This window comes from Columba livia, chromosome 9, assembly GCF_036013475.1.
Source record: "Columba livia isolate bColLiv1 breed racing homer chromosome 9, bColLiv1.pat.W.v2, whole genome shotgun sequence".
Lineage (NCBI taxonomy): Eukaryota > Metazoa > Chordata > Aves > Columbiformes > Columbidae > Columba > Columba livia.
In genome coordinates, this window is record NC_088610.1 from 1,948,878 (window position 1) to 1,974,325 (window position 25,448).

The 25,448-nt window shown below is 44.0% G+C and overlaps 1 protein-coding gene across 1 annotated transcript in view; it reads left to right on the top strand.

Annotated features, from left to right (window-relative positions):
* Positions 1 to 493: 493 nt before the first annotated feature.
* Positions 494 to 25,448, top strand: part of SCHIP1 (schwannomin interacting protein 1) — a 143,715-nt gene continuing 118,760 nt past the window's right edge. Inside the window, exon 1 of the mRNA XM_065073430.1 lies at positions 494 to 517. Coding sequence (XP_064929502.1) covers positions 509 to 517 — 9 coding nt within the window. The 5' untranslated portion in view covers positions 494 to 508. The remainder of the gene's footprint in view (positions 518 to 25,448) is intronic.

The following is a 25,448-nucleotide window of genomic DNA, read 5'->3' on the forward strand; positions in this document are numbered from 1 at the left end:
GTACCTCTGTGCTGGATTTAATAAAACTCACAGCAAATAGCTGATGGAATGAGCCACTTGAAGTTTGTGCGTGGCTTATGTATATGTGTGTGTACCATGCTATTTGTGTTTTGATCCAGCATTGTTCCGAGATGAGCCCTTTAAAACGAGCCCAGCCGCAACCTGCCCGTCTTTGCAGAACGAGCCGAGCGGAGCCTGTAAACCCGAGTTCCCCTTCGTTTCCAGTGCCGTGCGTCTGAACGACAGCGAATTCATCCCTGCGCTGGAGACTTGCCAGAAGTTTCTCATCTCGCTGTCTGTGGGCTGCTCGCTCCCGCTCTGCCTCTCTCTCTCTCTCTCTCTTTTTTTTCCTTTGAGGTTTTTCTGATGCCTATAGAGTGAGCTCAACTCAAAGGTTTGCAGCTCCGCTCTCGGCTGCTGTTCTGTTCGAGCCAGCCTGGGCGCCGCTACAGCCTGCGAACCTCGCATCGCCGCCTTATTTCCCTGCAGGTGACTCAGAAACTTCACAATGCGGCTGGTAACGTATCGCATTTTCTAAATAAATACTTGAGCGTTTCCCTTGTCGGCTTTCGGATAAAGGGCTTGCTTAGAACTAATTAAATGAGGGGATGTCGGGGGTGGCGGATGCCTACTGGGACATGGATGCTGTTTGTTTTACTCGCCAGCCGGAGATGTACAGGCAGATTTTTCTCAAGGAATCTTAAATCAAGCAGCACTTTCCCCTATAGATAAGGAGGCTTGAACAGATACAGATTAGCAGATGCAATTCCTAATGTGCAGAGAGCTGCAGCAAGTTTATTAGGGAAACAGAAATTTAAGGCTGTGTTGTGTTGCAGGCTCAGAAAGGAGAGATTTGTCTTTGCATGCTAACAATTTAAAACAGTGTTTGAAAAAGATGCCTGAGGATTCGGAGGGCTCTGCTGAGCAGTGCTTGTGCTGCTGTGGCAGAATTTATCCAGGTTTAACTGCCTTTATTCTTTTTGCTCTGCAATTGTTGGGAAAAGAAACCCCAAGGTCCGGTTCGTGGGGTAACCCCACGGGGTTTTTCAGCTCCGGTATTCAGCAGGCGTTCCAGCTCCTCGCGACGCCAGCCCTTGAATAGTCGGCAGATCAATGTGGGGCTCCTGCAGCCAAGAGTTCAGCTGTTTGTCAACATGGCAAATCTGCGGCTCCTGTCGGGTGCGGCGCCGGCAGCTCGCTAGAATCCTATGAAGTCATCCAGGAAACGCTGCGGGGACCAATCCCGGCGCTGGGAATGGCCAGAGGAATTAAGTAATTAATCTCAGATTGATTATTTTTGCTTTTTCTTGGCATTCCTAATGTAGTAGTTGTAACAGGCAGAGATTGAGTTTGGAGGGACCGGTTGTTTTGGCATCAAAGTCCTTTAAGAGCGAATTCCGTCTGTGTTTCTTTAGCGAGACTTCCCTCAAGACAAGCTTACGCAGTGTGTTATCTCTACACTGTACATCATCTCGGTGCAGCGCTGAAAGAGCCCACGGGGCTTTTTCACCTTCTCCTGCTTACAGAGTGTTTTGATGCCGCACGCATCGTTACTGACCCATCCATCAGCGAGCCAGGTATCCAAATGATGCTACATAAACACCACGGGGTCATAAATAAAACGAGGTGCTATTAGCTCTGAAGAGACGGAGCGGACTAAGGTGCTTCTGAGACACCACTTGGGAGTTGAAGGTGGTGCTGAGCGGCAGCTCAGGCGTTTCACGGTGAGGATCCATCCTGCACAGGCGGTTCTCACCGCGTTCAACGAGGAGGAAGGAGCTTTGGCGTGTTGGTATCGATGTATCTGACATGGCATAGGAAATCTGGCTCTTCATTCTAGCGTGGGTGGATGTAAATAAGGAAATATTGAGTTATCGTTTCCACAAAGCTAAAATTAAGCTGAGCTTTTATGTTTTCCAGGGCAACTTGTCAGACAGTGTAAACTAATTTGCTAAATTGCACAGGAAAAAAAGAGTGCATTAGGAGTATCTAATTTACCCAGAGCTGAATGTATTTTGATTCCCTTTATTGCCTCCTTCAAGTTTTCAGCTTTCCAGAAGGCTGGATAAGCTCTATAGGTTATCTTGTAAATAAAAAAGAATGCATAAAGATCTTACCTTAGCAGTAAGATGCTGGGATTCCTTTAATATTCCCGGCGCAGCACTGGAAAGCCTCGTGCATTGTGTCAGATACCCTTCTCACCTGCTTGTGCTCTGCATTTCAAAGCACAGATACAGGATGAGACCTTCACTTGCTTTAAACCTCTGGCCTCTTAAAACTCTAATTCTCTGTTACTTAAGGGTCCTGCAGGTTCTTACTCTTGCATTTGTGGACTTGTGCAATCTCAACAAAACCAAGGAGCCCATTTATACGCCCAAGGGCTAGATCATTTGTTTCGTGTTTAAAACCTTGTGTGGACTTGAAATACAGAAGGGAGATCAAATGCAAGGAAAATGTTTGCGCTTACAGTGATTTCTCTGGATGCCAAAGAAAATACAGTAATAAATGCCAGTGTTTGTTAGGATGCCCTGAAGGGAAGTCTTAATGTTTCAGAATACCTGTAACTATTATACATGCTTGTAGCTGTAGTTAAGCTTCACTGTAAAACCGATATTTAACACTTTTTATGTCTGAAAAGCCTGCGTTGTAGCATCCTGGAGCATTAGGTGGACAGGAGAAGTGCAGCCTCCAGATGTTGTCCCAGGTCACTGTGCTGTCCACTGAGCAATGGGGCCGTCACCCGAGTTCAAATACCCCCGTGACAGGTTGGATAAGTAAATACAGTAAATGCCAGAGGTAATGTGAAAACCCGCGTGAAACAATCACGTCATCAGGAGTTGGGTCTGGGGACAGATGGAGTCACCTCCGCTCGCCCTGGATTCCGCACACCATAGATGCAGAGGGATTTTCATTGAGCAAAGTCAGATCCTTCGAAGTGTATATAACGTGTTTTTGAGAAAAAACACAGCGTTTGGGAAAATATCTACTAGGCAAAAGTCAAGATCTGGTCTCTTCTTCAACATCTCTATAAGAACGGGAGAGTCAATTGAACTTAGACAATACTTAGACAATACAATAAGTGGAGGTAGATGTGGCCTAAAATTGTCCTGAGGAAAACTGTGAGCAGTGATAAATTGGTGTTGGTAGGACCAGGATAGTGCAACATGGTTTGTAGGTGGGCACTGAAACGAGCCGTTAAACTGGACTAAACAATCCAGACTGAGCTGTTGGGAGACAGACAGAAGCTCCCAAGCCATGCAAGTGGGGGCATTTCCCAGAGCTGGCTCCTGGGATGATGCTAAAAGTGCAATACATATAATTCAGCTAAATAGGAAAGGATTGGGAACACAAACCACTCACCAGCCTGCAGCTCTGCAGTTTTCAAGGAAGGGAATGGCAAGGAATTATTTATTATGGCAGGAAGAGATGTAATGGATAAGATGACAAAGGCACAGTTATGCTGAATGTAGGAAAATTTTCCTGTTGTAGGGGCTTTTTTATAGTATGCAGAATAACCTCTACAGGGAGGCAAATGAAATTTTACTGCTTAAGCACTGAAAAAGATCTGTAACAAGCTTTGTGCCCAAATAAATATGGCACATATTGGATCGGGCAACTGGATTCTTATTTTGTTTTTAATCTCTGTTACCATTCTGTGGCAAAAGAAATTCGTAGTAAAACTTGAAGTTATTTCCAGAATTCAATGAGGTGTTTAAATAGGGCTATTAAATTACAAGTGTTTAAAACACCTATAAAATATAGGTGTTCAACAAGACTATTAAATGCAAAGTGTAGCTGAGGCGCATTTCAACATCAGCAAGGCCGTTCAACCTTTCTGGCAAGAAATTAGAACAATAAAACCGGGAGAACACGGTGAACTTCTCCAGTAATTCCTGCCCGGCACTGAGAATATTGTATCCGATGCTCTGTGCAAGCCAGCTGGACGTGGCAATTGGTGTAATCAACCCACCGTGCCCAATTTTAACTGACCTATAGCTGAAACCAGCAAAGCTGCTTTAATGCAAAGGCGTTTATGGCAAAGTGCTCCCGAGCCCTTTGCCTCTCGCAGGGGCGGCTGCCGCTCACTCTATGGAATTACCCCAAAGTACTTGTAAAACCACTTTGTATTCTCGGTACAATTTGCAGCGGCACGAACACGCCGCTCCCACCAGCCACAGGGTTTTGCTGAACTTTTCCCTTTCCCACCCAGACGAAAAGCGCAGGAGCGAGGAGAAATTAAATGTATTGGTGCTCTCCAAGCACGTTTCCCTGCTGGGAGGTTTAGTTTTTGCAGCAATTCTGAGGTTTTGTGAAACGTTCATCTCAGTGCATTGAGCTAAAACCGAGAGAGGGCTCTGCTGCAGGGTTTGCTGTTGTAATTACTCTTATTTGCTGCACCTGAAATAGCTGTAATTAGCCCCAACTTGGCTGGATGAGGGTATTGGAAGCCTATTAGCCAGGTGCTGGTATTTTCCCCCTGTTCCTGTTCCTGTCCCTGCCTGGTCCCTCTGGTCAGAGCCTCCCAGAGCAGAGAGAGGACACATTTGCTTTTCCATCACCAGATTTTAGACCCATCTTGTACCTTCTGTTCTGCTGTTGTGCTTGAGTGATGCTGGAGATAAACAGGTAAGAGTGATATTATTCCTCTTCTGTTCCTGGAAGGGCTGGGGGTGCAAGTGCTCTGCCTGCTTGCGGGAGTGGGATCTGCTCTGGCTGTTTAGCTTTGCTCTTTAAAAGAAGGAATCTTAAAGCATGTTGGAGGGGGAAAATGTGAAAGTTGTAATGTAGAAACGCCCTCTGGGTTCTGGAGGGAGATGACGGCTGTTCTCAGGCGTTCCCTGCCCATGCTGGTCCCACACGGGTCTGCTTTGCTGCTGTGTTTGTCCTTGGCTCTCTGGAGAGCAGAACGTGGTGGGAATGGGAAAGTCTGTTGAGATGCTGTTGGGCAGAACCTGCTTTGCCGAGCCAGTGGGTTATAAGCATATTGTCTGTGCAGAGCTGCTGTGACTCTGTGCTGGATGTTGTGACTGTGACCTACAGCTGAGTGACCTCCACAGTGCCTGCAGCCGGTGCCTTTGCTTTGATGAGATATTGGTGGGATGTGCCTGGCCTGGCCTTGGTTGTGTTGCTGCTTCCAAATGCCATGACTGTGTCTAAACACATTTTCCTATGAGGGAATGGGTTGTATTTTATCATGTTGTTCATATGGTGTGTTTGTCTCTCTGAAGAACACAATGTCATATTTTCTTTGGAGATGGGTCTTTGTTCAACTCCAGGTTTGAGATGAAGGAGGTTTCCCGGATCACAAACTTGGGGAAAACGAGAAAGAATAGCCCTTTGTTCTTGCTCTCCGTGTGCTGCAGCCTCATGAAAGGTGCTCCCAGGGCCTCCTTGGCAGAGATGGGACCTGGGGAGATCCCACCACAGGTCATCCCAATAGAGCAAGACCCACCAGGGCTGGGCTGTGATCAGAGCTGGAAAGGACCAGGGCTTTAGTGAGGATGGGGCAGAAAACTCTTCTTTGTCTAGAATCTGTAGAATTTTGGTACCTGGAGATATTGCAATACCTGTTTGGTTCTATTGTAGTGGAAAATCCATGGTGCTGGTGTTTCCAAACCATGGGTGAATCAGAAATCTGGGTTTTTTAGAGAGTCCACTGTTACAGATGGGTGAGATGGGGTGCAGGTGTGAATCGTCATCTGCAGTCCTGGGCTGGGGCTGGAAAGTTGGTGTTGGTGATGGGTGGCCAGGTTTTGGCTGTGCCAGATCCTCCTGCCGAGGGACTCTGCTGGTGGCAGCGTCGTGGTGTCCCCGTTAGACCATCTCGTGGTGTTCTGCTCCGAGCCAGGGTCACCTGGGCTCACACATCTGGAGGGCCAGCTGTTTTTCCATCCCGTATCTCCCTTTGGCACCTGCTGTTCGCTGTCTTGTCTCCCGAAACTTGGCGACTGTTTCCAGGGGCATCAGCTGGTGGAATGAAGGAAATCAGCTCTGTGTGCAAACCTGCTCTCTCCTGCAAGAGGGAAAACAAACTGGGAAGTTGAAACAGGTGGTGTTGTTCCCTCTGTAGTTTCAGGACAAAATATATTTCATTTCCCGTGCTAAAGATCCATTGGGTGATGCTGTGGAAGAGCTGCAGGGGTTACCTGCCACCAGTTTAATTGCAGATAAATACTGTTTGCGAGCTGCTCCACAGTAACGTTTGAGTGAGCTGTGATACGGTATGGTACTGTAAAGCTTGATAATAATTTTTAATAATCTTTAGACACTCTTTTGAGTGATGCCCTCCGTGGAGTATTAGTCCTTGCCCTTCAAAGCTCTGGTTTTCTTGCTGGATAAATTGTACAGTAGCCTCTCTCTGTTTCCAGGGGCTCACAATCCAATTTTCCTAGTCCAGAGGTGGCAAGGACTGGGTGTCTCCTGTCCAGAGCACATCTGGTTGCAGCTGCTTGGGACAGACGCTTTTGGCTACAGAAAATATAAGTTATTCCTGGTCCGCCAGGAGCGTTTTGAGAAGCTCTTAAGGAAAAAGTAAATCAATTTGCAAAGAACTGAAAGATATCTCATTTTCTTTTCTATTTTACCAAGAATAAAACCTAACAGACTGCTTTGTAGGCTTTTCTGCCCAAGCTTTGTTAAAAGAACAGAAGCGTCTTTGCACGGTGCTGGAATACATCACTAAAAGCGCTTTCCTGCGCCTTGCAGCTCTGCTCACTCTGAGGATGATCAGAAATGAGGAAAATCCTTTTGGAGTGACTTGTTTCCACAAGTTCCACCGCACACGCTGCTGCGTTAGTGAGTCCTAACTCTGGTGTGTTAATTTAATGCATCTTGCTTATTCTGGATGAGCATGAAACAAATGAGGGCATGTTAACATCCAGCGCAGCCCTGCCTCGGTTCCTCTGGCACAGGTCCCGGCGTCCATTTCTGCAGCGCCGGAGGCAGCTGAGCTTGATCTTTCTTTCGCCATCCTGGGCATCATCCCAGAAACATTAGGCCTGGAAGTGTTTCAGCAGGAATGGCTGGTGGTTGCACTCACCACTTGCCAGGAACGCCGGCCACACCGCCACGAATGGTCTGACAAGCTGAGTTGGCATCCGTTTGGAAATGGGTTGTTCCCCAGAGCAAAGCAAACCCAACACATGTTGTATTTCCGTTTAAGACCCTTCTTAATAGTCTGTTTTCTTGCTCTTGGTAGACCAGTCTTGAATAAGCCAGCACTTCTGTGTTGATTCTCGAGTGCTGGTTGGACACTGGTGCTGCAGGACGAGCTCAGGGGCCTTTCCCAGTTCCCTGGTTGACCCATCTCTGCTGGTGTGATGTGATGTGGCCAGATCTACCAACAGCCCACATTATGTAACGTAAGATACTACTGGCTTTTGTATTTAAACCAGGGAATAAATGACCTATGAAAGCACGAGGGGAAAAAAAAAGCCAGCTCAACAGGGCATCGCAACCTATAAAACAGCAAAGGGTGACCAAGGATGGTGTTGGTGGGTTTGTTCCCATCGCTGACCTGATGGTACTGACACAGGTGGGTTGCGGTGAATGTGCCTCTGTCACCGGCTCTAGGGCTTCTCCTTTCTGCCTTGTTTTCACATCCTTCTCGGGGATGGAGCTGCAGCTGCAAAGGTCGCCAGATGACAGATGCTGCAAGTCAGTGTTATTATCCTTGGAAGAAAATTGCATCACTTAATCTAATTACTGAATGGCATTTCTCCTCTGAAAAATTACATACCTGGGCTCTCTAGGAACACGGAGTGCGCAGCTCTGAAAGCAAAGCCGTTCCTAAGGCTTTCTGAGCGATGGGATTTAGTTAACCTGCTTCTTAAAGCACAATTAAGTGGAGCTGAATAATGGCTGTACAGGAATGACCTTTCCTCAAAAAAAAATCCAATCCTTGTGCATTTGTTATTTGACTGAGAAGGTTTGTGCAGCAGCCGGCATGTGTTTTGTGCTCAAAATGCTCCCGAAGTTCAAAGAGTGAGCTCCTCTCTGCTCTTCATTTTGTCTTGGGAGGGTTAGCATGGCTCAGAGAACGGCTGAATGGGTTGGTCCCCTTTCTTTTCTTCCCAGAAACTCATATCTTACTCTAGATAAATTATTGCATAAGCCTGGATGTTAACAGAGGTGGTACAAGCCAGTAAAGGTTTGGTCTTGTTTCTGGGTACTTTGTTGTTTTAAAGCCAGATGCAAATTCTTAATTTCTCTCTTTCCTGTGACTCTTCCACATCCTTCGCTAATAAACCAAAACTCCTCTAATTGGTACAAGGGAGCAAGTTCTGGAATGTTGTGGGCACAAATGTGACCTCAGCTCTGATTTCTCAAGCCCAGTGTGTTGCCTGTGACTCTCCAGCGTGAACCCCAAAGGCAGGTTTTAGTGTCACTTTGTGCCATCAGAAAAAGTACCAGAACAGCAAAACCCGAAAAGGGAAAATTGGCAAAAATCACACTTTGCAGAGATTTTTGCGTCAGATCTGCTGGCAGGGTCAGGTGAGACATCGTTGATGCGTCGGTATTAACAAGAGTTTGCTTTTCATTTTCCAGCTCTGCATTTTGCAGACATATTCTTGCTTCGTGTTTTTAATGAAAAATGTATTTCTGGCCTTGTGTGTTGGCAGAGGAGAGCTTACAAATGGGAACCCAAAGGCTCAAAAACCCAAAGGCAAATAACACACCGATATTTAAAACTGTTTAGAGTCGCCCTTTTCTAATTGAGTTTTGTGACATTTGGTGTTTCAGTCTATGGATTTTGAATGCTAATACAGAGCTTTTGGAATATCTTGCAAATTACTAAAACCAGATCAGGTTTTATACTTTATAAAACCTGTTTTGAGAGATTTCCTCCCGTCCCATAAATTACTTGGAAATTGTTTAAGGAAAGAAGAAATAGAAAGTGAAATTGAGACTTCTGATGTCAGTTTTCCTCTATTTTTATCTTTTTCCATGCTTTTTATCTCCTTCCCATTCCAAGGCTTTCATGCAGTGATAAAATGGAATAGATGGATAAAATGGAATAGATGGTACGTTTATTTTTAACCATTACTTGATTGTCTAACCATCCAGATTTACCAGCCATTATGTGCATTATACTGGCAATATACAATACCTGTATTGTTGACCTATGGTTCCCGGCATGTGCTGGAGGGTTTATGAGGATGGTTCCTCCATCTTCACATCTTGTACCCTTGCTGCTTATCTATTTTGTTTCTATACCAACAATACAAGTAATACTATGGAGCTCTGTGAGGCTCTTTGCAAGCTGTGAAAGTTTTGCTCATTTTATTCCCAAACGCTGCGCATATAAATCCTGATATTCAAGCAGCGAATTCATTTACATGCTATGTATAGCTCAGCTACCCCTCAACTACTGCCATTTTGTCCCCGTTTCAGAATATTATTTACATTTATTAAGAAATAGTTGAACAACATTTGTCTTGAGTTACTCTATTTAAGATATCCAATGTAAACCAGCTGCTTTCAGAAATACATAGACACTTCAGCTGAGTTTCCTATTAGTACTTTAAACAGCTTCAGTTAACCTGTTTTTAAAGTATTCAAGTGTTTTAGGTGCTCATAACTGAACAAATGAGCAGGTTTTTAAGCAAGCTTTGTCTAAGAGGATCTCTGCATTTCCTGCAGAAATAAACCATTGCAGGGTGAAAGTTGTTTTTAGGGATTGTGCTTGGTGGCAAATAGTCTTGATTCTGGTGAAAGGTCACAGGGTTTTAGGTGTATCTTAAAGAATTTCTTCTCTTTGAGCAAAAGGTCATTGCACAGAGGTAATTTGGAACCGGCAGCACTCCGAGGTGAGCTAAACTTTTGATTTATATGGAAACACAAGTGGCAGAGCAATAGTAAAAATGGAAAAATGGGCTGATTCCAGTGGGGTGAAGTTCAACGAGGCCAAGAGCCGGGTCCTGCCCTTTGGCCACAACAACCCCCTGCAGCGCTCCAGGCTGGGCACAGAGTGTCTGCAGAGCAGTCAGGCAGAAAGGGACCTGGGGGGACTAATGGACAGGAAGCTCAACATGAGCCAACAGTGTGCCCAGGTGGCCAAGAAGGCCAATGGTAGCCTGTCCTGTATCCAAACGAGCGTGGTCAGCAGGACAAGGGCAGTGATCCTTCCCCTGTACTCTGCATTGGTGAGGCCACACCTGGAGTGTTGTGTTCAGTTCTGGGCCCCTCAGCTCAGGAAAGAGATTGAAGTGCTGGAGCGGGTCCAGAGAAGAGCAACAAGACTGGGGAAGGGACTTGAACACAAGACCTATGGGGAGAGGCTGAGGGAGCTGGGCTTGTTTAGTCTGGAGAAGAGGAGGCTTAGAGGTGAGCTCAGCACTCTCTAGAACTACCTGAAGGGCAGTTCTGGCCAGGTGGGGATTGGGCTCTTCTCCCAGGCAGTCAGCAATAGGACAAGGGGCCATGGGCTTCAACTCTGCCAGGGGACATTTGGGCTGGAGATTAGAAAGCAATTCTTTGCAGAGAGAGTGGTCAGGCATTGGAATGGCTGCCCAGGGAGGTGCTGGACTCACCGGCCCTGGAGGTTTTTAAACTGAGCTTGGACATGGCACTTAGTGCCATGATCTAGTCAATGGACTGGAGTTGGACCAAGGGTTGGACTTGATGATCTCTGAGGGCTTTTCCAACCCAGTCCATTCTGTGATTCTGTGTGATTCTGGATTTCCTACCTTAGGACGCATGTTCCCTGCTCGTGCTGGTTCTCACCGTATAAACTGAGATACTGAAACCCCTTAATGCTGCTGGCCCTATGGAACCTGCATCTGTACTGGACTATTCACTTATAGATCTGACACGGGGCTTTGCTTTATGTGGGAAACACGTGTTGTCGTTGCTGTTGGGTCCATACGTTGCTCATCTGGATTTGTGCATGTGATACACAAGGTATTTGGAATATCACTTTATTTTTACTGCATGAGAGGGGGCAGGGAAAAAAATAATCCTCAAACTCAAATGAGCAACAGAAGCCTGAAGGCTCGTTCTCTCTGTTCTCCTTGAAAGTAATGTTCTCATTAATGTTAATGCTGATTTTTCTGTTAACCTCACCAGGAACAGGCTGAGGCAAATGCCGAGAGCATTTGAAATTCCCTTCTGTGTGTTTAATGTATTACTAAGAAAGATCTTGGTGTCACCAGAAACTTTTTGCTTGCTCTTAGGGTTTTGGATTTACTACGAAAATTGTTATTAATCACACAGCAGCTGAGGCTTCATCTCACTTTCTAACAGACATGTATCAACATCTGGTCAAGCTGGCGTGTTCTGTTCTTATCCCACAGGAAGAGGCAGAAGGTGCTTCTTATACTGGGCTTGTCTCTCCAGTAAGGATGTCTTACTGGTTTTGTATACCAAGTGGGATTTTGCCCTTCAGGCCCTGCAGGTGATTTTTCCACCATAATCCAAATATGTAGTTAAAAATAAACATCTGCTGTGTTACTGTGTTTGGATGCTCCGTGGGATTTTGTGTCTTCTCCTGTTGTGATGGGCAGGAAAACCTGGCTGGGTGAGAAGTGGTGCTTCTGTCTAGGTCATTATGTTAGAATCAGTGGACCTTTTGGAGCCCTTGCTTGGACTGGGAGAGGATTTTGGGTGTCCCATCACAACAAAAGATCCTTGAGGCTGTAGCTTCCTATGCTACTAAGAACCTAGGGAATGTACCGTTCTGTTTTTCTAAGTTAATGCGTAGCTAGGTGCCTAAATTTTAGGGTAATATTTAAATAGTCTACCGTGTTTTTCCCCTCCCCAAAACATTTGGAGCCTATGGGGTGTTTTCCATCGGACAGCAATGCTTGTTGTGGTGCTTATTGATCACATACATGGGCAGCAGCATGATTGCTTTGAAACCGTGATGGAAAATGTCCCCTCGCCAAAGAAGAGACGCAAAGTCTGGCTGGAATCGCTGGTGGGTTTTAGGCTCAGCCCAGGGCTGGCCGTGGGTGTAGAAGCCCCTCTCTGGTTTTTGGGAAGCGTTTCAGCAACCTGTTAGGTTTGTGTGAGGCTCCTCATCCCAATGGTCTCACTAAAATGGGATCTGCTCATTCACAAAAATAAAAATACAAACTGGGTCAAATTAAACCAGAGTGTTAAAAGTGAAATATACATCCCAGGAGAAATGATTGATCATAATCATCCATTGAAAGCATTGCTGCTAATTGAAAATAATTGTCAGTGGAGACCTTAGTTAAACACAGAATCACAGGAAGCACGTGGCCATAAAATGCAACTAATTTTTCAAGTGATTGTGACTTTAGGCAAACTTATCTTTTCATGAAGTCTGAAAGGAAGGTAACATCATCTCTCCCTTAGCATGGAGAGTGCCAGCAAATTAATGCCACTGAAGCAGAGAATTTAATGGCTGTTCTGCAAATTAGAAGCTGCTCTCTCCTTAGGTTTATGATTTGAAGTAACGTTCCTGAGTGAAGTGTTGTAATTAAAAGTAAACCAGAGGCCTGAGGATGATGGATGTGACCCGCGGCGCTCGCACGCTGAGAAGCCCGTGTGGTTTTTCCCCAGCAGAAGGTAGACGGGAGATTCATCATCAGGACGGCAAACGCAGCCAGGCAGGGGTGGGGGAAGCAATTACACGGAGACCTGTCACTGTGAGAAGCCTATGAATATTCTTAACACAAATTTTAATTTCAAATATTGGTTTAATTGTCTGTCGGGGAACTTCAGGAGCCCAGCGATGGGTTGGGTGATGGATGCGCCCATCAGAGCAGGTCTTCTCTGCGGGCAGATGAAGTGACCGAAGACACTGGGTACCAGTGGTGCCTGTCACACCACTAAAAATAACAGCATTAAGTAATTTAGCATCTTATATTTATCATAGAGTCTGACTTATCCAGGGATCTCTGGCTGTGTAAATTGTATTGTACTAGAGGAGCTCAAACCAAGGGACAAGATTCATGGTCATTTGATGGGAAGAGGAGTCTGAAAGTGCTTTCTTCATACAGAAATTGAGAGCCATTAATTTAGACATAAATGTTTGAAGACATTGGCTTGCTAGGAGCGATAACATGTATAATAACAGCACTTTTCAAGTTTATTACTGTTTTCTGTACCGCAGATGGCTGCAAATTGTAGGGCTCTCTTCTATTGTGTCTTTCCCCTCTGCCAAATTAACAAAAGAATGTTAGATCTTGGCTGGCCTTAATACAGTGCATATGTTAACGATGGAAATTGCCTCATTGCGCTGCTAAATTGATGCAAGCAAGATAGGATGTGGGGAAATGTGTGTGGTTTAGTTGGTACTGGGTATTATTTTGGGATGCAAACTTATGTTCCGCACATAGCGGGGCTCTCTGGAAGATGAACACATTTGCACATTGTATTTGCCAGCACGTTTCTGTTTTGAGTGCTTTCATGTTTCAGTTGCTACTGGGTGTATTTCAGGACAGAAACTTATGTTCAGTATATATTGGAGCTCTCTAGAAGGTTAATAACTTCCTATCGGGCAGTAGGTGTCTGTTGTGAGTGGTTGCGTCCCAGCGGGCTCACTCGGGTCACGTTTTGGAGATCCTGGTGGGATCTTTGCTCTTCTGGATGCTGAGCTGATGACCTGGGGTCTGAGCAGTCACACTCGCACCTGAGATCTCTAATTACACCCAAGTATTCTCCAGTTCTGCCTCCCCGCTCCAGCCTGTGTGCCCCAAATGAAGGAAAAGCTTTGCTCTTGGTCTCTGCACCTCTGATTTGCTCCTTGAAATGGAAATCACTTCCATTTCTTCCCCAGACTAGACGATGAAGTGCCCTGGTGGTATCTTGATGATCATTAGGAAAGACTAGAAAGAAAAGTAGCCATTCAGACCAAGGTTTAAAGTGTATGCGCAAAGATGTTGGTTCCGTCACCCAACAAAGAAGGGAAAGCAAGTCGTATAGATTATTATTTGTAGAATAAAACAACTTTTTGTGGAATAATTTTAACTTAGATGGACCCCAGCCTATGGAATAAAGTGGAGGTGAGGAAGAGTTGGATTTTGTAGGTAAAAAACCACCAGGAATGCACGAGGTGAGTGTTTGGGTTAGACTGCTTTAATTCTGGCATTTAATGAGATGAGAAATTTTTATATAGCCATATACAGAAATGATTTTTTGTAGGGTCTACCATATGACCTGGAAATCTTCTCTTGTCAAACCAGTGGGAAACTGGATATTTGTATTTCCTTACAAATAGAGCTGCCTCTGCAAGTGGAAAATGTCTCCTGCTCTTACCTCCCTGTGGTTTAAGGCAAGCAGAGGATGTGAGAGCACTGTGCTTTGCCATGGTTTAATCTCACTTTTGTGCAGCTCGAGTTGCTCTTGCTGAAAGTCTTAAATTATGTGTTTAGTGCTTCCTTTCTGCTCGTTTGAGGCTCAGTGGGAATAATTGCGTTGCCTTTGTCCGCAGTTTCTTGGAGAGTCAGCAATTGGGCTTGCTTGAAGCCCCAGTCCTCTTTATTGCTCAGCAAAACACAGCTCTGGTGTTATTTATTCTGGTTCCAAGCTGTTCTGTCAGGTGCTGCGGGGCACAAAGGGGTGGGAGGACTCCAGAATGTTCGTGTCATGTTGACTTGCTGATCACGTCAACGTTTTCACGTCTTTGCCCGCTCGTGTACGTACAGGTGCGTTGTGCAAATCCGAACAAGCGCCTTGGTCTTGCTGTAGGTCCCATCTGGATTGGGAACATGATGATCTCCTGCAGACCCCAGTGGCTCTTGGAGATTTTCCTCAGTGTTTATTTTGAGCTGTAACAATATGTTCTGCCAAATAAAGACTGGCGCACTTATCAGAACTTGATATAAATAGGTTTCGATGACAAAATATTTGCAGGGAGGTGCAGAACGTTTTCTCAGTTAATAAATTGAGTTAAAAACGTTAAAGCTGTTTTGTTTAAATAATAAAGAACTGGACATATACTTTGTGTAGGAATGGTAAGGAAGAAGAAATTCCCTGATAGTCTGTTTGCTCTCAACACAACCTGATTTGTTTTTTGCCTTGTGAGAAGATCCAAATGCGTAGCCAGCAGCTCTCCTTGACCTTCTCCCACCAGACCAGTGATCCAGCTAAGTCTGCTAATGGAGTTCACTTTCATACAGCAATGTTGCTGTTTGGAGCACATTCAGGTATGAATTATAGCAGTGAAGAAATGTGATTTCTTTCTCTGATTCAGCTCTTGCACCTGCGGAGCTGCCCGGTCCTGCTCTCCAGGGCCGTCCGCATCCATCACCGGGGAGCCAGGAGAACAACCCGTGTGTTGCGATATAATTTATGCTTGTAAGCAGATTTAAATTATGTAAATTACTGTCTGCACTGAATCTGCCATCTGGAAAAAGTTATGCATACAACAATCTGTCAGGGCCATGCGAGGGACAGAGTATCATTGAAAAGGGAGACGGGCTGATGGAATAAAACCAACATGCTCTGGGAAAATTTATTCACCTGCTATAGTTCAGTGGTAAAGCTGTTCTTCTGTAATAGCCAGTTTTAGTAGGACCAAAACAATTATTTAAAGCTACTTTGGAGTTTGAAGATTTCCTTGTTATCAGGACCAGATAAATGCTGGTTGGGATGCAAAAAAGGAACAGGAGGGAAATCTGGGATCTGTCAGGGGAGGTGCAGAGGAGATGAGACCTGGCTTGGGAATTTGGGGGCGGAGGATGGGTTCTGCAGCCATCCCACACGCAGCATTTCTTGCAGTAAATGAGAATTGGGGGCATAAAATGCTACGGCTTTTACTGCCTCTCTAGCACGTCAGCCATCCCAGTGTCTCTAAGGCTAGAGCAGACACGGCTGGTTTCTTCTTTTCCAAATCAAGAGCTCCTGTGACCTGGAGGAGTGTGAGTCCTGGCCTTGCAGCACCCAAAGACAGACACTTTCTGGGCAATATGTGTATTTATGAGCAGGTATTGCCTTGAGGCCCCAAGACCAGAGCATGTTACAGAAATCAATGTTTGCAGGGGATAAGGGCTCCCAGGACTGCCTAGAAAGGCAGAGGTTTGTACTTCGTACATAAACAAATAGTGAAGCCTCTTGGCTTTTCAACAAACCCACTTTCACATGTTTTAACTCAGCGACTCCTCCATGCCTTTGGTTAAGGCAACAGCAGCCTCTCCGCGTGTCATTCATTACAAGAGCGGCACAGCGCGTGTATTGGTAATATTCTATAAAGCAGAGCAGTAATTACAGAATGCTTTGTCAAATTTTATTATCTGTTACCACAAAGTATTGTGTGCGCTATTACAGGAACTTATAGAGCATCCTTACTGACTGCACGCCTATTAACTCGGTAGGCACGGCGTTTAATTTAAAAAGATGGCAGTGGGAGCCTGTCAGTGCTGCTCCCATAAAGCGCACGGCGCCTTTGCTGCAATGCAGAAGGGAAACAAATGGTTCCCATTTAGACTTGGCGTCCTGTAACCCTACAGAGCTGACTTAACGTGATAAACTGTTGTCATCGAGTTGTATTCCCACAAGCCATTACTACGGCCTATTTAAAAAGCCTAACGCGATCTCATGTATTTCTAATTATTTGCGAGATGAAGGGATAAACGCTTCACGGTGCTATTTTTTGCTTACCGTTCTCATAACTTGCAAAGCGGCTCTGAGCGCCTCGTGTTTTTCCTTTAGTGTTTATTAAACCTCTCTTTAATGAAATGGGTCAGCAATAACGCCGAGCTTTTTACCTTGGACTGAAAATTCGGTATTAATAACTTTAGGGAGCGGGTCGCTGGATGGTGAAGGAGCAACGTCATTTTTTGAGACAATAATGAAATTGGATAATTAAATTGAAGATTACAGAGCTCTGAAGAGGAGACCCTCTGCAGCTCGGTGGTTTAGCAGAAAACGAGTTGGAAATAACGACAGCAGTAAGAGAATAAGCGAGCAGAAGCATTTGCTCATGGGTGTGGTGGGTCCTCTCTTTCTTTAAGCCATCTCCCCACCAAGGTTTGGGGGTCTGGTTTCTACCAGAGGTGTCTTTGCTCAGCCAGGGGTCTTGTTCTTCAGTGCTGGAATGGATAGGGGGAAATTCTGTGCGCTGTGTCAAACAGCAAATGAGACTAAGCCATCCAAACTGCTTTACGTCCTTAAAAATCCATCCATGAAACCACACGGTGCTTTGGTGTAAGAAAGAGCATCCTGCTCTTCTGGCTGGGCCAGTCTCCGGGTTCTAGCTCGGTGATAGTCCCAAATGTGTTTTCAAACCGTATGATACTTAAATAGAAGGATCTGCTGGGATCAAAGTGGAAAACCTTGTTCTTCGATGTGCAGCACAAAACTCCTCCGTGGACGGGGCTGTTGCTCTGGGGTGTCTCACAAAGCCCACGCTGCCAATAGTTGGGTTTTGAGAATGCGCAACAGCCTGACGTGCGACGGCAAGAGAAGTAACGACTCCACCGTAGATACAATAACTATTGATTCAAGGTATTGTGCTGCTTCTCTGTCTGGTGAAATTAGAAAGGGAAAACATAAGATTTAAATAGAAATTCATTAACTTTCTGAACAGCTTTGACTGCCTCTGTGCTAAATTTAGTGATAATTAAGTTCTCGGTGCTTGTAAAAATGTGTTTCCTTCTCCTGGCGGCTCTTTCCCCATGGTCAGTCCTGCAGGAACACAAGTGATTCCCAGTATCGAGCAATAATTCATGTTATATCCTGGAGAATGCGGATTAGTGTGAAACAAATGATCTGAGTAAAACCACTCTCTTTGTTCGAGGGTTTGGGTTTCTTGAGTAGGCAAGAAAATCTCCTTGAAAAATACCTTTGTTTTTCTCTAAGTGCCCAACAGGAAAAACTTCTGGCTGTGGTGTTTATAACAGAGATTCAAATGTTTGTGTAGCTCCTCGTATTCTGTTATGAAAGCAATAAATTAGAAAGAGCTCGTACCAATTTGCACAGGAACCTCAAGTGATGAGAGCCAGGCTTCCTTTTGCTATTTTGCTCTTAAAATGATACTTCATCACTAAGCAAGTTTAGCAAAATGCTTCATCCCATTCTTTGGTGTGGAGATGCGCTTGGCTCTGCTCATAGAGAAGCGCATTTCTAATACTGAAGAAGAAGAATGATTTGTATAAATCCACCAGAGTCCTCTGAACAGCCAGTTAATCTCATTTTTTTTCCGAATTTGCAGAATTAATGTTATTACTAAGACCACTTCTTCCTCATTCAGTTAATTTTTAATTTCCTAAAATATTCAGAGCTAGTATGCTACATTAATGCATTATGTTATTTTATGGTTATTTTATATAATTAATGCCTCCGTTATTTTACAGAACATCTCTCGGGTCTGAGACCCTTTCAAACGATGATCTCTGAGAGATTACATAGCATTATTGATCTGACCTTTCCTTCCATGGCCAAAGTTTATCCACTTGTAAAGAGTTTTCTGTAGAAGTAGCGATTTGACCTTTACCGCTTTCAGCAATCCATGATAAATGGAGCAGATGAACACCCAGTGCCAGCATTTGCCTTTTTATTTTAAACTTGGATCTCCAGATTGTGACAGATATATCCTGTTAATACTGTGCTTTCCAGACATACAACCACAGCATTAAGGCAGCATCTTCAGCTTAACATTTATATAACATTTCACTGTAGCTCCTGCCATACACACACGCACAAACTAAATCTGTGGGGATGTGACTCTTGGTGACCGTTCGACCTTTTCTGCAGCTTTTTAGTCAATAAAGTTCACTCCTGTGACCTTATTGCAGCTCGGCAGAGGGTCTGTGGTGATACTGGTATTTCTTGCAATCCTGTAGCATCAAACTGGGCAAAAATGGGATGTTTCACTTGTAGGCTCAGCTGTGAAAGCTCTTTGGTGTAATGGGCTAACTTTAAAAATTGAAGGCGGTCTAAAAGCACCTGGAAAAGAAGAGATGTAATCAGGCAGGGTCTTTAGTGTGTGAACCTAAGGGCTCTATCTTTTTGATGACAGAAAATTTTGAACTTCTGGTGAATGGAGTTTTTGTCCTTTCTGGCACTTAGATGGGGGGAAAATGCAGATATTTAAAAGGAAGGGTTTTGCTGGGCTCTTTCTGGTGTTTTGTGTTGTGTCCTATTCAGTGAACCCAAAGTCGGGGCCTGTGTGATGGTACCGGCCAGTGGGGAAAGGGCTTTTCTGGTCACTAATAGTTGGGTTTTCTTTCACCCGGAATAATTAATGCAGCGCTTCTGTTTAGCATGGATAACGGGTGGATATGGAGCTTTTGTGTTTTTTATTGTGTTTTTTAATGTATATTAAGCCATCCCAAATCTCAGCCATCGCATCTTGCCCAGCAAATGAAACAGTCCCAGCTGCACATCTCAAAGCAAACCCACGTAAATGTCCCCCGGACTCTCCAGCTTTGCTCAGTGTATCAAAGCCTTCAGTCTCCACTCATTGACCAGCCCAGCTTCTCCTAGAGCACTAATTAATAGGCTCATTAGTGGATATCAAGGCTACGTGTTCTGCCTGCCTGAATTACTAATGATCCTCAGGTGTCTTTCTGCCGATCCCCATCACGCAGTGAAAGGGGTGGGAAGTATTGATAAGAATATATTAGCGAGGCAGTGTATTTTTTGCCTTTGGCCATTCTCAGGGTACATCCAGCACGGTTGCGGGTGCATCAAGGGCAGGTTTATTTCCAGCCCAGGATCCAAACGGGACCTATGGCTCAGGTCTAGACCCACGTCCTTGGAAAGGTGACAGACCTTGGTGTTCAAAGAATGGGCTGTTTTTACCTTTCCACCAGCTGGGGCTGCTTAGTATGTGTAATTCTTTTGTTTGTGGACACTGTGATTTTTTTTTATCTGATCTTGTGATGTCTGGGAGATGGGGACTTAATTTCCTGTCCTGTCGGATCTGTCTTTTAGAGCTTCCTAAGAACGTACGTTTTCAGGAAGCCACGAGTATGAAAAGGCCCCAGCTGTGCGTTTAATTTGCAACGACGCAGCCTCAAATTTCAAATGATGAGGGCAGAATTAACAAACCGAATCAAGCCGATATTGTATAATGCAGTTGCTATAGACTGACCGTGTCCACCTGAATTATGTGAAGACAATTCAGCTCGTGAAGTCACCTTTAGGTTTCACAGTAAGAAAATTCAGTGGACAAGATGGGATGCTGCCAAAAGGCAGCAGGTCCATAGGACGGGCTTTTTGGTCCCCGGGATGTCTCAGCTGGGGTTATTTGCTGTTAGGTTCTCAACCGAGCAGCAGCAAGTGCAGTTTTATCTCTTAGGAAAAGCTGTAACCCGTTTAAAAGCTTCAAGTAGTTATAGTAGCATCAGACTCGAGACTTCCACAAAGTCATTTTGTTGGGGTTTTTGTTTTGTGACTCTCTACTGGCATCTCAAATACATGTCTATCTGTCCGTCTATCTGTCCACCTCTAAAAGGGTGGTCCAATAGCAGTTTTCACTTATGCAGTATTGTAGAAACACAAGTGTTGAGGCTGGGATTTGTGGAGCAGCCCCAGAAATTACAAGCAACAAAACTTTGAGATGTTGAGCAAGCTCTGGGTCAGCTTGGCTAGAGAACACTGTTGGGAGCTGAGGAGGGGGCTCAGGGGGACCTGGAGACCTTGGATCAACAGATCCATTTTAGTTTGGCTCTACAGTTTGTGATTAACTTATCCTGACTCTTGTTTTTAGAGCGGCAAGTCTGCAAAAGTCAACCTAAAATTGCTCTGCAGACGATTCTATTTCCACTGCCAGTTAAGCATCAGTAAGGGTGTATTTTTTTATTAAAAGCACATTAACAGAGGTTGATGTGAACATGAACCGCATGTGTCTGAGGTTTGGGGATCCACATCCTCGAGTGGAATCTGCTTTGCACTAATGCCACAAGTGCTGTGACTTGACAATAGATGCTCTGGGGCTCCTCTCCAGCCCTGTTGTTTCAAAGCCTCCGTGAATCCTGCCCAAAAAAACCCCCAAAACAAGTATGCATGGAAACACCTGCAAGGGCAGGAGGCAGCGGGAGGAATCGGGGCTTGCTAAGCATGCTGATTTATGCAAAACATGTTGAAATTTTCACTTGGATTTTCTTAGTACTGTGTACCTATAGAGCTAGAAAATAGTTGCAGTACAAATACTAGTCTTTCTTGAGCCACTTTTTTTTTCCTCTTTATGTGTTTTCCATGTGTGTTGACAAATAAATAGTAAATATTGTTCTAATGAGAAAAATGCTCTATTGTAGCATCTTGCCATCTGAGATGGCCCAAGCATGACTGGCATACCATGACCCTGACTTAGTAATGCCGGGCTTTAAATGATTTAAAACTCAATACCCTTGTCCAGAGTGACATGTAGGAATGCCTATTAAAAAAATATAGGGGAAAAAAAGGTCTGGATGTTTCCACATGGCCTGTGAATTTGTTCCTCTGAGCCCAAAGGCTGAAGAATCGCACTGCAAGACACCAAAAACTGATGGCACTTCAACTTCTACCTGCAAGATTAAGCTCTAAATTGGTTTTTAAGTATTTGTTCTTATTTTCTTTCTGGCCTAATCTGTTGGTGCAAATTTGTTTTCTGATGGTAGAACTATAGGAAAAATGCAAATACTTAGACAGCCTTTTAGGCTTCTGGAAGCTTATTGCAGCATGAAAAATAAGAACTCATGTGTAGATGAGGGAAGAAATAATTGGGACCTGAACGAAGAATTTTTTGTGAGCTTTTTGGCTTGTATGTGTAGATATGTGTGAGTGTAGGCTCAGCACATGCATGTGCACAGATGAGGCATAAATAAGTGTTGCACTTGGATGTAAAAATCCAATAATCAAAAGACAGTTATGGGATGTTTCTTATCGGATCCCTTTCCCTCTGTGAAGGGTGAAACATTAACCCTGCGGCACTGTGTGATAATACGGGGGGAGGATTTACTGTGATAGTGCATCAACCTGAGTGATACCGACCTGCTGATAAATGGCAGGCTGAGCTTAATTTTGCCTGACTTTGGTCTTGAATTTTGCCTTACAGCACTGGGATCTTGTGTGTGGTTTTCCTTTCCATAGCTCTCATCTTGGGACTGTGCAGAATTGCCATTTTCATAAGCAAAACCCAATTCACTCCACTCCTAAAGGTTGTGGGAGGTTTTTTGCCTTGGTTGGTTTGTTGTTTTTTTTCTAGGTTTGAAGTGGAATATAGAAAACTGGGATATGTTCACTATTTAAGGTCTGGATGATTAACAGATACTTTTTGCCAGGTGTTTGAAATCCACATTTCTGTTAATATTAAAACATTTCCCTTACACAAATGCTGACTGGAACAGATAGCTCTGCTCAGGTCAATGAATAATGAAGCAAGACATCCTTCCTGCCTTTGGAGTCCCAAACTAGAATAAGCATGATTATCTACTGGTAAACTTTCCATTAGAAAATATCAGTGTATGGAACGGCACGAGGTGACAGATTAGATTTTTTTTCCTTCCTTTGAACCATGTTCATAAAAATGTAGATATCATACTAGAATCTAATTTCGCCTCAAGCCTGTCTTGAGAAATGGACTTTCATTTCCAGATGAGGTCAATAAGTACACCTAATTACCCCTTTGAAGTTTCATCTTTGGCTGATACAGCGGCAGCAAGCTTTGAAAATCAAGTTGCTGTTGTTTGGAGATTTATTTACTGCCAAATCACTGGTCAAAATGCTGCCTATTTTATCTGAAATGTTTGCCCTTTCTTGACATTCTGAAAAAAAAGGGTGACAAGGGCAGTGACAGTTTCCTTAGGGTGCTGCTGTCGTTGGATTAATGGAGGTGGGTGGTTGTGAAGTGGTTAAATGAGCCTGTGAAAAGTGTTACATTTGCGGACGAAGTTCACTATGGAGAATGTAAATTGAGACGGAAAAATCACCTATAAAATGACGGGCTCTGAGCTGATTGTTACCACAAGGGAATGAGACATTAGCGCTGTAATAGACACCTTGATGAAAATGTCAACTCAGTGCTCAGGAGGAGTAGGAAAAGCAAATACAATCCTGGTCGCTATTAGGGAAATAATGGAGGAGAACGTCGTGATGTTATCCTGATATTCCCCTGCATCCCAACAGGACAGAACAGAGCTGGAAACACTCCAAAGGCAGAAAATAAAATCACTGTATGCATGTCGGTCACTTTTTTAAGGACAATTTCACATAGATTTCAAAAATTGAGGCAGGCAGTTCCATATCCAGAACATGACCCTTTCTTTAAGCAGGGACTAAGGTCCAGCTTTTTAGTGATGGGATGCTTTGGGTCCATGTGAAAGTGTTCATTTAAACAAGTGGAATCACTCAGTGGAGCATTCTAAGAACAAGAATAAGCCTTTCCTGTTGGCAATTATAACTGTAAATATAAAGAATGAAATTGTTTAGGTGACTTGTTCAGTGTCAGTTTGCTCAGCATTAGCACAAGCACAGATAAGGCAGCTCTGGTAATCCAAATGATAAATTATTAAAATTCCCATTAAAAACGTGGAGCTAATATTTGGAGTTTTACTAGTGTGCTGGGGAAATTCCATTAGTAAAACTGTTGTTGCAGCGGTGCTGTCTCGGGCATATGTTACAATAAATAAAGTCAATCCAACTCTTGACGCCAATGTCCTTCAGGTTCCCAAACTGTGGTCGAGCTGTCACCTCTGATGGTGCTCGTCCCAATTAGTGAATTGCTGGGCTGACTTTTGGAAGAGAAGAGCTGAAATTATAGCGAATATTTCCTGTGGACACGGAGGGTGCGGAGCTGTGCGGGAACCGCTGGGCCCATGGAAACCTTTCCTTTTAACAGACCAGTTTGTATGAAAACCCAGAAATTCCAATTGCGCATCGTGTGTGTCTGAATGAGAACACGTCCCATAAGGTTGTTTTATCGGTCTCATAAATATTCACCATGACAACCCAGTTTCTAGAGCTACAAGAAACTGTGAATTCATCTTGGGAATTAGTGTTGATTATAATAATTGGAGTTTGGAGCCCAAATATGTAAATAATTTAGACGGTATTACGCCGCTAAAGCCATTTGTTGCTTGTTCTCCCCAAGTACGAGTTATGGCACCCAAAAGAAATGAAGAGTTTCTGCCAGAACTACTCACGTGTCACCTCCAGAACAGTAAATTGCTGTTGTAATTAATAGAAATTTTATTTGATCCAAGAACCACAAAGCAATGAAGTTCGGGAACCTCTTTCCATAGCACTAAAGAGAACAATTTGATAACTCATTTCTCTGAAGGTGAAGTTCTATTACAAAGTTACCTGCGTTTGGGACTCCTGTCCGTGCAAACAGTCTTACCTCGTTAATCCTCAATAAGATATTGCATTCATGCAGGTACAGAATGAGAGCAGGCCATGTGCAGAAAAAGGATGCTGGAAACTATTTAAATCCGTGATTTTCTTTCGCTTTGCGATGATGGCTGCTGGAGTTCATAAATAACATCTGTCTTCTGGATGCATCTGCTTCCTGGTGAAGACATGTAAATGAGCACAAAACTTAATTTGTATGAAGATATTTCTAGTGAGATGGCAGTTCACCTTCCTCATTATGATGCAAATAAAAAGGGAGAGGAATAAGTTGTTTTCAAATCCGCTCTGAAGACCTTTGCAGTGTCCTGGCCGTAAATGTTCTTGGGTTTGTTTTTGTTGTATGTGAGTGGGTATATTTTCTTTGCCTTGGTGCTCTCTTTTCACTTCATGAAGGGTTCAGAGAAGAATTCATAATTAGTTGTAAAAAGCATAATGTGAAATTCAAGATGTACTTGTGGGCAGAGCCCTCCCAGCCCTGGTTTTAACACACCAAGGAGTCCCAGGGACAGACACAATTTAACCGCTGGGACTCTGTATAAAGTGGAGCATAAATCTCTGCTTTAAACTCACGCTTGGGTGTCATTTCTGATGCTAATTTAAATCTGCTGTATTTTCCAAAGGCGCAGGTCAAGGGAGGAACCTTGTTTTTAATGAATCACTTCATAAAAGCAGGCTTCTGCTTTTCACCATCTTAACTCAGAATTGCAGTGCATTTTGCAGGGCTATTTATATTAATATTTACTATGCAGCAAGGCTGTAACTTGAATAAATAGACAAAATTAGAATGTGTTATTTTCTCATCAGTATCTGTAATGCCGGGGCCAGTTCTTTCACCTCAGGGAGGGAATGAATCTCAGCTCCACTAAACCTCCCAGGTACCTGTGCATCAGTAGCTATAGGAACGGCTTTGGTAGGCTCTTGGTTTCTCTAAGCCCAGCCTAGCTGATGCTGACAGAGGCAGGAACGCACTGTATTTCTGCTTTGGAAAAGTATCAGCAATATTGTTTACCTGGTGGATCCACCAACAGTAACTGGATTAAGATGAAGCTCGTACAGACATCAGGGACAATTCCCAGAAATAATGGAATTAAAGGCTCAGAAAAATGTTTTAAATCAAGATTCTTATATGTCATCTTCAAATTAAACACTAGAAATGCTTTTTGACCTAACTTTCTTGGTTTGTTTTGGGCTTTGGGATTTCCTTT